Source organism: Chrysochloris asiatica, unplaced genomic scaffold (genome assembly GCF_000296735.1).
Source record: "Chrysochloris asiatica unplaced genomic scaffold, ChrAsi1.0 scaffold00126, whole genome shotgun sequence".
In the NCBI taxonomy this organism is placed as follows: Eukaryota; Metazoa; Chordata; class Mammalia; order Afrosoricida; family Chrysochloridae; genus Chrysochloris; species Chrysochloris asiatica.
In genome coordinates, this window is record NW_006408644.1 from 8,038,279 (window position 1) to 8,052,373 (window position 14,095).

Here is a 14,095-nt window from a genome sequence, read left to right on the forward strand (position 1 = left end):
ATATATACATTTTTCCCCCTTAATTTGCAAAATCTTCAAAATCTGCCTTTTCTCTGCTGCAAACCAGTCTGTAATCCCTACTTTGTCTCCTGTGGATGCTTATGGCCAGGCCCTCTGCAGGTTTTCCCCTCTGCAGAGTAGGAATCACCAGAGGTGACTGGCCAAAACATCTCTGCAACCTGGGGGCTGGGCTGCTCACTTCAGTCAGACGTGATTTGAGGACTTGCTCTTATGCTGTGGAGTACTAGGAGAAGGCTGAGGGATGTTTCCAGCACTTTCTGACTCTTGCCTCTCTCCCTGTCACTTTGTTTCTTCATTTTCCTGCTCCAGCTCCAGCTCCAGCTCCAGGGAACATGCTTCTCACTGCCTTTGCCAGGCTGCTAGTAATGGCTGGGCTCTCAAGGTCAAGAAGGAAAGGAGCTTAGGAGGGGAAACACAAGGAGAGAGAGAAGAGGCAAGCAAGAGGGACTCCTGTTAGGGCCCAGGCAGGGAAGATGGCCCCACACATTGAGAGAAATAACTAGCTCTTCTGGTGCCCATTGTAGATCCTTCCTGGACCCCTAGATGTGAGCTACAAATGAATGGAAACCAGCAAATTGTAGATGCTCAGAAAATGTTTGCAGGCATCTCTGGCTTCTTTTGAAGGTCTAAACTGATGCTTTCTATGTTTCCCTTACCCCTGGGGCAGGGGAAGGGTGACTGGGACTCAAGAGTTCAGCTCTAGCCCCACTGGTAAATCCTAATGTGCTTCTCTCCTTTTCCCCTCCCATCCTCCCAGCACGTTTGACCAGATGGAATTGAAACCAGGTCAAAATGAGTATCCAAAGCAGCCTGCACTGGGGAGGCAGTGGAGGGTGGGGAAACAGAAGGCCTCAAAGGGTTCAAATAGGGTAGAGGCAGAGACAAGGTAAATGGGAAATTCCACTATATTGTAATCCTGGTGGTAGTAGTTGAATATTATAAACAGACTGTAAACGAATGAATATGGTTTTGCTTCTCTTTACTTTTCAGGTATACATATGCTTAAGTATTTGTGTGTGTGTAGTCATTTTCAGCTCTCCCTGCCCTTAGGGACAGAGTATTCTTCTTCAGTATATGAAAATTGGCAAATTGTAGATGCTCAGAAAATGTCTGCAGGCAGCTCTGGCTTCTGTTTCAGGGTTTGAGCTTATATACTCCAGACCCTTATCAACTGCTGTAGAGGCCCCCCAAGCTGCACCCTAAGGACTGTGTTAGGCTCTGCAGGTAATCCAACTAAGATGGAGTCACCGAGAAGCTTCCTAGAGCTTGGCAGGAACTCAGAGGAGGACTGACCACAAATGGATTTACAGGAGGCTTTTTCCTCAGGAGTGGAGTGATCTATTATAGTCTAATGAGAAGCAGAAGAAAAAAATACTAAGAATTCATATCATACAAAGGGACATATTTAAATAAATCTAATCTAATACAGCAGTATAGAACCATTTTGTGTGTTTGTGTGTGTACACGCTTGTGTTCCAGGGCATTTGGAGGGAATGTAAGACTACATCTAACTGGCAAGGTAGATTTCACAGTGGCATAAGGCATAAGATAATTTTCAGACTGGCCTTTTCCAGAGCCCCTCCTGCATAGTCCCTGGGCTTGGTTCAACTTTATTCTTAATCCATAGGAAAGGGGTGGGGGATGCAGTTCTAGTACAAAGAAGATGCTCAATACATATTTCTTGAATGGATAGGTGAATGAACGAGTCGTTGTAGCGTTGTTTTGGCTGCTTACCACCCTTCAGATTTCTCGGATTGGTTCTTGATTATGTAGTTCTGGAGCCTTTTTTTTTTCTCTCTCTTAGAAGGGGGCTACACAAACCCTCAGAACTTCAACCCTAGATAAATTGGGATGATTGTCTGGGATTTTTTGTTTTCCATTTAGGAGTGATTCCCTTGCATTGACGGGGTTAGTCATGTACTGACTGCAGTTGGCTTTTCTTGTAAGATATCAAAGTATTGTTGCTGTTGCTCTTTTAAGATTAGCTGTTCTTTAAAACATCTCTGAGGTGATTTATTTGATTAGTTATTCTTATTTTACTGATGGATAAAGTGGTTGATGCTATAGGATAAGCACTAGACTGCTAACCACAAGGTATATTGTTTAAACCCACCAACCGCTCCTCAGAAACTCTATACAGGGTCACTTTGAGGGCACTTAACAAAAACAAACTGAAACAGCAAGTTTAATGACTTACTTAAGGTCATCATAGGTAAGTTATTGTTAAGAGTTAGAAACCAAGTCCATGACCACATTTCCAGTAAAGGGATGATTAATAGTTTTAACTATTTTGGTTTAGTTTTTTAGATATTTGAAAATATCTGGAACATTCTTGCTCCTTTTTTTCTTTTTCTTTTTTTTCTTGACCAGTTTATTTACACCAACCCATTTTGGGGGGTTTTACTTTGAAACAGATTTTTTTTGTGTGCGTGTGCTAATTATTTTTCCCTTGTTCTAGACTTATTAGTTTTAGGCATATGTTTGATACCCTTCATAGAGAATTGCTACTGAAAACCAATTAGCCAAATGACTATGTATTTCTTTCTTGTCTCCATTGAGGAAGCCGGGAAAGGTTAGTGGAAAGAGTAAAAGCTTTGGAGTCACACATCCTGTGTTTGAGTCCTGGTGTGCTTGGTGGCTCCATTTTCTCATCTGTAAAATGGAAATAATACTTGTCTTACAAGGTTATTGTGAATATTAACTGAGATAACATATGAAAACATCAAGTACAGTGTTTGAATAGAGTCAGTGTTTAAGAAATGTTCTTGGTTATAATAACTGGTTGTTTTTATTTAATGGGTTCCTGACTCATTTGAATGTCTAAAGGTAATTAAAGCAGGCATTTAGAAGAGCCAGATGCTAGTCTCCTGAACCCTGGCACACAGACTTCATGCAGTCAGCTAACAATGAAGAATCCTCACTTGCTGCTGTGGAATTAGCATAGTAGACCCCATTAAGAACTGTCAGGAAAAAAAAGAAAAAGAAAGAAAGAAAAGAACTGTCAGAAACATCTCTGAGGTGCCTAATTCTCATGTGTTGCCCATATTTCCTCTAGATCTGACAAGTATCAATATGTTGTTCTTGTTAAATGCTGCTGAGTCAGTTCTGACTCATAACGACCCTGTATAGGGTTTCTGAGGAGCGGCTGGTGAACTTGAACCACTGACCTTGTGGTTCAAACAGACTTTGCAGTCTAGCGCATTAACCCACTGCACCAGAGTACCCTAAATCTCATGTGAATTCACCATGACCAATCACTCCCTTAGCTAAATGTCATCATGAATGTACTTGAAATTGGGAGACAGCACTTAAAGTGCTTGGTAGTTTTCTATGTAGTAACTAGGAACATACTATGGTTGGCTGACTTGCTCTAAATTTGGTATTCATACTCTTTGTAGCGGTGGTTTCATCCTATAAGCACACGGATGGTCACATAAAAAATGGTCACAATGATTTTGGCCCTGAGGACAACTGGACAAGTCCAAACTTCTTTGCTTCTTTGTTGATTTGACTTATTTGCTTGCCTGTAGTTAAATGCCCTCCTATATGTGTAACCATAGGAAACACCCTTGATATGTTTGGGCAATTTATTTAATGTTCATAGGTAATCTTTCTTGTTTCCAATCACTGATACTCACTGCTTTCCAACTAGATAATAAGACAGTAATTTACCGATGCTTAGACCTGCTTGCTGTCTGAGTTGGAACAGTGTTTTATCCCCTTAGAGAGGAAACTGAGACCATGAGATATGAAGTGATTTTTCTTAGTTCACACAGTTAGCCATCACAAGCAAAACTATACTTGTACATTGGAGTCAATGCCAGAGAACTTGTGGTCTCTGAACTTAGCCAAAAGCTGCTTTTCAGAGAAGTTTTTACTAAAAGTGGAAGCCAGACTCTTCTGTCCTAAGACACAATCTGGGATAGAGCCACTTCAGTTAGTAAAACCAGGCTTGCCAACTTCCTCTTTGTTGTTGCTAAGTGCCATTGAGTCAGTGCCAACCCATAGCGACCCTGTATAGGATTTCCAAGGAGCAGCTAGTGAGCTTGAACCGCTGACCTTGCAGTTCAAATGGCATTGCAGTCTGGCACATTAATCCACAGTACCACACCAGGACTCCAACTTCCTGTTTGTGTTGTTGTGTTGTTAAGTGCCGTCGAGTCGGTTCCGACCCATAGCGACCCTGTACAGGGTTTCCGAGGGTGTAAATCTTTATGGGAGTAGAAAGCCTCATCTTTCTCCCATGGAGCGGCTGATAGTTTCGAACCGCTGACCTTAAGGTTCGCAGTCCGATTCGTAACCACTACGCTACCAGAGCTCCTTGTTTAGGAGGGCATTATATTCAAGTAAAAAATAGATATTACTAAAAGCTATCTATGATTCATATGAATATTTGGCAATTAAATATTCTATGGCTTCTATTGCATTAAAAAAAGAAAAAAGGATATCAGCAATCCCGCTACCAGCTATGTGTTGTTATTGTTGGTAAGTGCCATCAAGTCGGTTCCGACTCATAGCGACCCTATGTAGGGTTTCCAAGGAGTGGCTGGTGAATTTGAACTGCTGATTTCATGGTTCAAACTGACCTTGTGGTCTAGTGCTTTATCCCATAGCACACCCATGTTCATCACAGAGCAATAGCAAAAAGATGGAAACAACTTCAGTGTACATCAATAAATTAATGGATAAACAAACTATGGTACTTACATACAATGGACTACTATGCAATGTTTAAGAATAATGCTGAGTTTGCAATACACTTTGTAAGATAAATGAACCTGGCAGAGGTTATGCTGAGTGAAACAGTCAATCACAAAAGCACAAATATTGTATGAGATCACTGTTATGAAAAGTCTAGAAAAGGTTTACACACAGAAACACTCTTTGAAGTTTACCAGGGGTGGGAAGTGAAGTGAAGGTAAATCACTAACTGGAGAATGTTGTTGTTGTTAAGTGCCATCGAGTTTGATCCAACCCACAGCATTTCCGAGGAATAGCTAGTGAGCTTGGACCGCTGACCTTGTGATTCAAACCGACTTTGCAGTCCAGCGCATTAGCCCACAGCACCACACCAGGACACCAACTGGAGAGTAGACACTATTAACTTGTGTGAAGGAAAAGGCAATATACAATAATGGGAGATCAGCACAAAATGATCAAGGCAAAGGACAGTCCTCAACAACAACAACAACAAAGGAAGACATTGGGAGGAGCACAAGAGTTAAAAGCAACAAAGATAAACACAATTACATATTAATCTTTCAATAACAGTAATAACAATCTACAGTGGGTATATAGATAGACACACAAGTTGAACAGGTGTGGGAAGGCAAATGGGACTACACCATTTGTATTATATGCGTACTTACATGTACTGTAAATATATCCATGGATATAATAAAGCATGTTGTTGTTGTTGTTAAGTGCCATAGAGTCAGTTCCAACCCATAGCTATCCATTATAGGGTTTCTGAGGAGTGGCTGGTGAGCTTGAACCACCAACCTTATGGATCTAAACAACCTTGAAGTACACCCCATTAACCCACAGTGCCACATCAGAGCATCATAGTAAAGTATACAGGGAGCAAAGTTATGAAAATTTCTAAGCCATAACCAAACACCTTGAGGTAATGAGTCCTTAGGCATGGGGGGCTCAGGACCATAGTCTGGGGACACCAAGGTCAATTGTTATAACATAGCCCACAAAGACAATGTTCTGCATCCAACTTTGGTGAGTAGCAACTGAGGTCTTAAAAAAAAGCTTGTGAGTAGCCATGTAAATATAACTACTGCTCTCTCCCATCTGGAGTAAAGAAAATCAAGGATGCCTGGAAACAGTTAGTCCAAAGGGCTAAAGGACCACATGAACCTCTCAGCCTCTACTACCCTGAGATCAGAAGAAGTAGATGGTGCCTGGCTACCACTACCTACTGCTCTGGTTGGGATTACAGTAGAAGGTCCGGGACAGAGTGGGAGAAAGATGTTGGACAAAACTCAAAATTATAAAAGATCAGACTTACTGGTCTGATATAGACTGGTAGAACCCCCAAGACTATGACCGTTAGACTCCCTTCAATCTTGGAACTGAATTCATCCCCATGGCTCAACTTTCAGCTAAATAATAGATAGGCCTATGTTGTTGTTGTTGTTAATTGCTCTCAAATTGGTCTGACTCATCGTGACCCTGTGTAGTGTTTCTGGGGCTATACATCTTTATGGGAGCAGAAAACCTCATCTTTCTCCTGAGGAGCACCTGGTGTATTCAAACTGCTGATCTTGTAGTTAGCAGCCCAACACATAACCCACTATACCACCAGGTATCCTTTGCTGTTGCTGTTGTTAAATGCTTTCCAGTTGGTTCTGACTTATAGCAGTGCTGAATGGGGTTTCCGAGGAGTGGCTGGTGGGTTTGAACCACCAACCTTGTGGTTACCAGTTGAGTGCTTATCATATAGCACCATACCAGAATGCCACCAGGACTCCTGGACAGGCCTATAAGGTAAAAAAAAGAACATCAGTGAGATTCTATGAGATCAAAAGAGCAGCATTTGCCCAGGGACAAAGTTCAGAACACAGGAAAGGATAGGAAAAATGGACAAATGGAAATGGGAATGGAGCAAGTAGAAGAGTGCTGTTACATTGTGAACTTTGCAATTGGTGTAATGAAACAAAATGTGTATGAATTGTTTAATGGAAAGTTAATTTGCTCTGTAAACTTTGACCCAAACCTCAAGTGAAAAAACAAAACAAAACAAAACGGATCTGTGATTGATATGTGATCTTCTTTTTCCTATGGAGATTCAGGAAAATCACACTTGAGTCAGTAAATTTTGCAGCATTTATGTAGGCTTTGGACTCCTGGTGTTGTGTTGTAAGATCAGCACTGGACTGCAAACCACAAGGTCAGCAGTTTGAACCCACCAGCTGCTCCCCAGAAACCTTATACAGGGTTGCTATGGGTCAGAATCAATTTAATGGCACTTAGCAACAACAAGAGGGTAGGCTCTATGGTCTAAGAGAAAAACTAGGCTGTGTACTTTGGTCAAAATCTGCTTTATTTTAATCTGTAAAAATTATGAAAATATAAACAGACAACACTGAAACGTGCACATAAGTGTATAGCTCAATGAATTTTCAGAGCATTCCCATGTAATCAGTACCTATATCCCTATAGCAAAGAACAGAACCGTCAGTAAACCTCCAGTGTAACCTTTTCCAGGTGTGGCTCTGTGGGTTAATGAGCTGGACTGCAAAGTCAGTTTGTACCGCAAGGTCAGCAGTTCAAGCTCCCCAGCTGCTCCTCGGAAACCCTATTCAGGGTCACTATGGGTCAGAATAGACTTGATGGCACTTAACAACAACAACAACAACCCCTTCCCCCAAGGGTAATTATTATCATTCTAATATCATAGCTTAGTTTTACATGGTTTTTTAACGTTCTATAAATGAATCTTCAGTTTATTAGCCAAAATCTTTTTTCTGTTACCTATTTCATATATGTGACTTACTGGACATAATGCACTTGTCCTTTGTTCCAATTTTGTCCCATTTTCTGGCTTGGGCTAGATATTAATTGTAACTAAAGATGAATATAATTTTATGATTTTGAGCTGTTCATGTTTAATGTCATTGATATGATAGCATAGACCCTGAGATGTCATGAAGGGTAAATAACAAACAAAAAAATCATATGACTCAAGAAAGGCTCCATATGGTTGTGATTCATGTCTGACTCACATCTTCTCGTTCCACAAGAATTAACCTGCTTGATTCATCACTCTTACCATTAAAATCATTACTGTGACCTGTAAATGTATGAATTTCTAATTGTGTGGTTCATTAACAATAAAATGTGTTTGTGACCCTCGATTGATGCTATGCTTTTTTCACTGATTCTCCTAAATGGGCTTTTAATTTCCATAAAGAGAAATTGAGGTAATAAGCTACTAGTAACATTCATTAAGCAATTTGGGGGCAAAACTAAAATGTGAATTTAGTTTAAGTTTCTGTCCAAAAATATGATTGCCTTTGATGGAGGGGATTTGCAATGTTTGATTGAACCCTTCTCTTTCCTGTCCTTCTATAAGGAAATTATGGTGTGGGATCTGGGTTTTTCCAGAGGAAAGGAAACAGAGTTAACATTATAAAAACGCAGGAGTTTTTTTGGAGTCAACCAGTCAACTCTCTTTACTCTTACTATCAGTACAATTAAGGTATTTCAAGGCCTCATTACTGTAGTATCAAGATATGGGACACTTCCATTGTTAGACTTGGGATGGCCTACTTGGAGTCCTCTTGTGGCACTATAGGATAACCACTGGACTGATAAATGCAAGGTTGGAGGTTCAAACCCACCAGCTAGTCAAACCCTCTATAGGGTTTCCAAGGAGTGACTGGTGAATTTGAACTGCCGACATTTGTGATTCAAACATACCGTATGGTTGAGTGCTTATCCTACAGCGCCACACCAGAACCCCAGTATTAATGATAGGATTCGCAATAGTAGGGTTATTTTGATGTGCCCATCCTATTCCACAGAGGCAAAAATGAAAGGCTTCCTACAATGTCAAGACCCATCCAAGCTTAACCCTATCTCTGACAAATTAAATATTGCTTGTCTGGAATCCTGGAGAGTAGTTGTTATCTGTACCTACTCAGTTTTGAACTAAGGATTTGATTAACTGACTTATCCACATGCAGTTTCCTCTTGAGAAAATGAGGAAACAAAGAGGTCACAGCTGTGTAAAAACACCCACAGCTGAAGTTTAAGATGTTAACTAAACAACTCAGAACATAATATGCAGTTATACCAAATGGAGACTAAAAAGACCACTGAAGTTGTAAGAACTTGATTTAAAAACCTAGAATTTGGTCTTAGGGTTACAGATTCCACAGTAGTAGAGATAAGGACTCCTGGTGTGGCACTATAGGATCAGCACTGGACTGCAAACCACAAGGTTGGCAGTTCAAACCCACTAGCTGCTCCTCAGAAACCCTATACAGGGTCTCTGAGTCGGAACCTATTCAACAAAACTTAAAACAACAACAATAACATAGATAAGAGTCTATTCTTGAATGATGGGTGGTGGTTGTTGTTAAGTGCCATCAAGTCTGTTCCGACTCACAGCCACCCTGGATAGGGTTTCTGAGGAGCAACTGGTGGATTTGAACTACCCACCTTGGAGTTAGCAGTTCAGTGCTTATCCTACAGTGTCACACTAGGACTCTCATAGGTGGTTAGCCCTCACCCCCCACCACCACCCCAAAAGGAACAATTCAGCCAGTATCTGGAAGTCTTGGCTCAGAACTGACTACAAAAGACTCATCTTGCCTCCTGTGTTCATCATGTCAGAAGCTTACACTTAGGGTTTAGAAGTTGCCTCATGGGAAGATTTGTATTGTTAATTAGAAATGGTCCTTACTTAAGAGTATTAAGGAAGTTTCCTGAGTCTAGATAACTTTCCCTAATACCCCCCTGCTACCATCACCAGAGTGAAGAGGGAGAGGGAAGTGGGCAAGTTGTATCTATGTTATTAGTGAGAGAGTAAAGGAGAGACTTTTCTCCATCACTAGATATCCTAATCCTCAACTCAGCTCTGCAGAAGTCTGGCTTAGTTTAGCCCAGGGCTACACTCCACCTACTGGTCAACCTTTCTCTAAATTTCACTCTGAAAATGCAGAATCTTCCCTAAGAAGAGAAAGGGAGGAAGTATGACTAACACTAACACTAACCCACTACACCACCAGGGCTCCTTTGTTGTGTTCAGGAAGAGTGTAGGGAAAAGGGGGAGGTGAAATTTTAAATAGTCAGGATCTGACAGGGCAGGGATTAGAAAGGGAAGCAGGGCATGCAAGTGTGAGGGCAGATCCTGCCTTTATTTAAGTTATTGATATTTTGTTCATCTTTGAAATTATTTATGATTAATGAGATTTGGGAAGTGCAGTAGCTCTGTAGGATAAACACTGGACTGCAAACTATAAGGTTGGTGGTTCAAGCCCACCAGTCACTCCTTGATGAGGCTTTGTGCTCCCTCAAAGATATCCAGCCTCAGAAACCCTCTACAGGGTTGTCATGAGTTGGAACCAACTTGATGGCACTTAACAAAAGCAACAACAATGAGTTTTGGGGCTTCCCCTTAACTTTTGCGCCCAAGGCAAGTAGCTTCACTCACCTCATCAAGTCCTTTCCCTGCTCAGGAAACTGAGGCTAGAGAGTTTAAGTAATTTGCCCATACTCAATTGGAAAATGGTAGAACTAGAATTTTAAATCAAGAATGTTTGAATACAAAACCAATGCTTTTCCTCACTAAAACATCTGTCTTTTAACAGTCCTCAGAGAGGATTGTTTTCTACCACTCATGATAGTTAATCCATGAAATAAAGGTGCATTCATTCGTCCAGAAGTGAGAAAAAAAAAAAAAGACTAACATTTGTTCCATATTTAGAGTGTGTAGAACTCTATTCTAAGTGCCAGGAACTCTTGGAGGGTGAGTGTGCTTTCAGCCTGATTCTTACAATACTTGTCTTGCATATGGTACTTTTGACTATTCTCTTCTCGAAACTCCTCTTGGCCTCCATGGCCCCACCTCTTCTGGTTTCCCACTTACTTTCTTCTGTCTGTTTTATATACCCCTTTTTGTCTCTTCATTGCTTAAATGTTCTATCACAGATATTTGCTCACTGTATTACTCTCCCAGGGCAATCTTATCCACTCTTATATTATCCAAGATACATTCTGTATCTTTAGCCCAGACCACTCTTACTACACTGCTTACCAGACATCTCAACTTACTTGTTTTCTAGATACTTCAACTAAACAAACAAACAAACTTGAATTTCTTATTCTCCTATGCTCCCTGTCCTTCAACCTCTGCTGCATGCTCAAAATTGGTGAATGGCAACACCCATCTGTTCAGAAACCTGAACTAGAGATTTGGGAATAGTTCTTGACTCCTCCCTTCTTGTGTCCAACAAAACTCCCAAGTTTTTTTTTTGATTTTTGCATTTAAGCTATCCGTAATTCTGTCCCTTTGCCCTTCATTCTCACTGTGATTACTCTAGTTCAGATCTCTCATTGGTCTCCTTGCTTCTAGGCATGTCTCTCCCAATTCATCCTCCACACTATTTCTGGTGGAATTTTCCTAAAAATCAAGTTGATTCTGTTGCCCCTTCCCTCCTCCCCTCCGTGGAGAAGGGAATTCAGCTTCATAGTACAACATATGAGGGGGCTTTAAAAAGTTTGTGGGAAAATGGAATAAAAGATAATGGAATTTTCCCATGAACTTTTTGAAGACCCCTCAGATGTAGCTCTCTGTAATCTGATTCATATCTGCCTCTCCTGTCTGATGGTCTCATCCTCTCCAACCTGTGCTGAACTGTGCCAGTGCCATCAAGACATCAGTTCACTTTGTTCTTTAGGATCTGCTTTTGCCTGCAATGTCTGTTCCTCCCTTAATGATCTTGCAAGTACCTGCTTATCTTTTTAGATTCCACTCCAGCTTTTCTCAACCTTCATCTAAGATTTGACTCCAGTCCCTCTGGTGTATCTCTGCTGTACCCATGACATAGTTTTATCCATCACTTCTAACTTTTTTTTTTGCATGTCTGCATTTCTATTTATGTGCTTTCCCTTAGCAACTTCAAGCTTCAGGAAGACAGGGCCTTTGAATGATTGAGCTCTGCATCCAGAGCACCTAGTACACTGCCTACCACAAATATGTACTTTATAAATATTGAATGAATGAATGGATACTTAGTAAAAACAAAATAGTGGAACATCCCAACAAGACTTGTTAAAATCTCATCAGTTTGCTTCAAAATGAGAAGCAGGACAATCCGAAAGAGTGAACAATATGATTTATCTATTACTCTAAATTCACTATATATAATATTTTTTACTTTGTAATCTATCCAGTAACTTGCGACTTTATCCTATTATGTCTCCCTTTGGACTACCATTAGACTTTGTGCATACCTCTATTATATAATACTAACCATGCTGCCTTATAATGTTGTTTACGTATCTGTTTCCCCCCACTAGACCGAGAGCTTCTTGACCTTGTCTTATTCATCTCTGTATCTCCAACGCATAACACATAGTAGGTGTTCAATAAATACTTTTTAATTAAAATTAATGAACTTGAATTAGATTAACCAGGGTCTGGGGATTTACCTCAATGAACATGAAAATGATTTTGTCTTACTATATGTAAAATATATATAAGGGGCTAACATTTGCACACATTTTTATTTTTGTTTGTGCCTAGCAAACACTTAAAAATTGTTAATAGATTCTACAAATGTAAACTTCAGCTCAGCTCTTTTCTGAATTATCACAGATTCCAAATTAAGGACATCTAAATTAGTGAGGTTTTGTATATATTGTGCCTGGTCTGTTTCAATTTGGTTGGTATTCATATACACTCAGGTTTGGACAAGACAGGCACTGGAAAATATGGATGTGGCTAACACCAGTTTTTATGGGCCAAGTGAATTGTCTTGTAAATTCTTAAGAATTGTTTATGATAATCAGATAACAAAACAAAAGCTGTACCACCAAATCTTCTGCCTTATTCTCTTTTGTGTTGCTGCTACGGTTTAAATCCCAGGGATCTCAGGACATGGCTTGCTTTTAGCTTATTTTAGTTACAAGGCTTTTATTTAAGGGGCACAGTAAAGAATCGTGGTGATGTAGAAAGAGAGTGGTGGGAAAAAAGGATATTGCTTGTGTTTTCTTCATTCTAGTGTTCAAATCATAGTTGATGCAGTGATTTTCTTATGATATTCCCACTCTAGAAACGAGCTTACAAGAGCTACGTGCGAGCCCTTCCTCTACTGAAGAAAATGGGGATCAATTCCATTCTTCTCCGCAAAAGCATTGGAGCTCTTGAGGTGGCCTGTGGCATCGTCATGACCCTTGTGCCTGGGCGTCCCAAAGATGTGGCCAACTTCTTCCTACTCTTGCTAGTGTTGGCTGTGCTCTTCTTCCACCAGCTGGTTGGTGATCCTCTCAAACGCTATGCCCATGCCTTGGTGTTTGGAATCCTGCTTACCTGCCGTCTGCTAATTGCCCGCAAGCCTGAGGATCGGTCTTCTGAGAAGAAGTCCTTGCTGGGAAATGCTGAGGAACAGCCCTCTTTATATGAAAAGGCTCCTCAGAGCAAAGTGAAGGTGTCATAGGAAAATGAAAGTACACAAAGTGGACCTTCCAGGAAGTTGCCTCCATGACACCCAGGAAGATGTCAGTGTGTATTTCTCATTTGATTTATCTGTCTTGGGGGAAAGGGGAAAATATAATCTGCAAGTTAATGACCCTATTGGCTTGTATACATCTATACCATAAAATGACCTCCCCACATAGACATATGTGCACCACCTTTAATCACTTGGGGTCAATTCTCACATCTTGCTGCATGTAAATGTATACAGCTACTATTGAAGTGGATTTGTGAGATGGACTCCAGCAAGCATGTGACTATAAGATGATGTGTGGGGATATGTATTTAACTACTGTGTGTGTTGTGTATACACACACACACACACATGCAGATGAGAAGACTCTGGTCTTGAACTATTCCTGCATAGGTATCCTTCCCTTTATAGATTGATTCCAGCAAAGGCAGAACAAAATAAACTTCCTCTAAAGATAGCCCTACTATTTCTGATGTAAAATACTTTATGTATTTGCATGGAGGGGAAATCCCTTAATAGATAATGCTGAAAACAAACTCACCACTTGAGCAAAATGTTCCTTCAATTTGAGACACCGAGTTATATGAAAATTAATTAGGCACTATGTCAAGTTATTTAAATTTCAAATATTATATATTGAGTTTAATTAAGACAAGGGATACATACAAATCTTCAGCCCAAACCCCTTTGCTTACAAGTAGAAACCTAAGCAGTACGTTTGTTACCATGCACCTTTTTTTTTTGGATTTTCCCAAGCCAAAAGCTATCTCACTTCCACTGTTCTCAGTAACTAACCAGGATTTAACAGCTGCTCCACTGTTGTGTTTGAGGGAGCAGGGATTAGTCCTCCTGGAAGTCTGTGAATCTCAAACCCTAGCTGTTCT

The 14,095-nt window shown here is 40.4% G+C and overlaps 1 protein-coding gene across 1 annotated transcript in view; it reads left to right on the plus strand.

Moving 5' to 3' along the window:
- The window catches only part of TMEM35 (transmembrane protein 35), a 14,506-nt gene extending 960 nt beyond the window's left edge, over positions 1 to 13,546 (plus strand). Inside the window, exon 2 of the mRNA XM_006869096.1 lies at positions 12,816 to 13,546. Within this exon, the coding sequence (XP_006869158.1) occupies positions 12,816 to 13,199 (384 nt within the window). The 3' untranslated portion in view covers positions 13,200 to 13,546. The remainder of the gene's footprint in view (positions 1 to 12,815) is intronic.
- Positions 13,547 to 14,095: the final 549 nt, after the last annotated feature.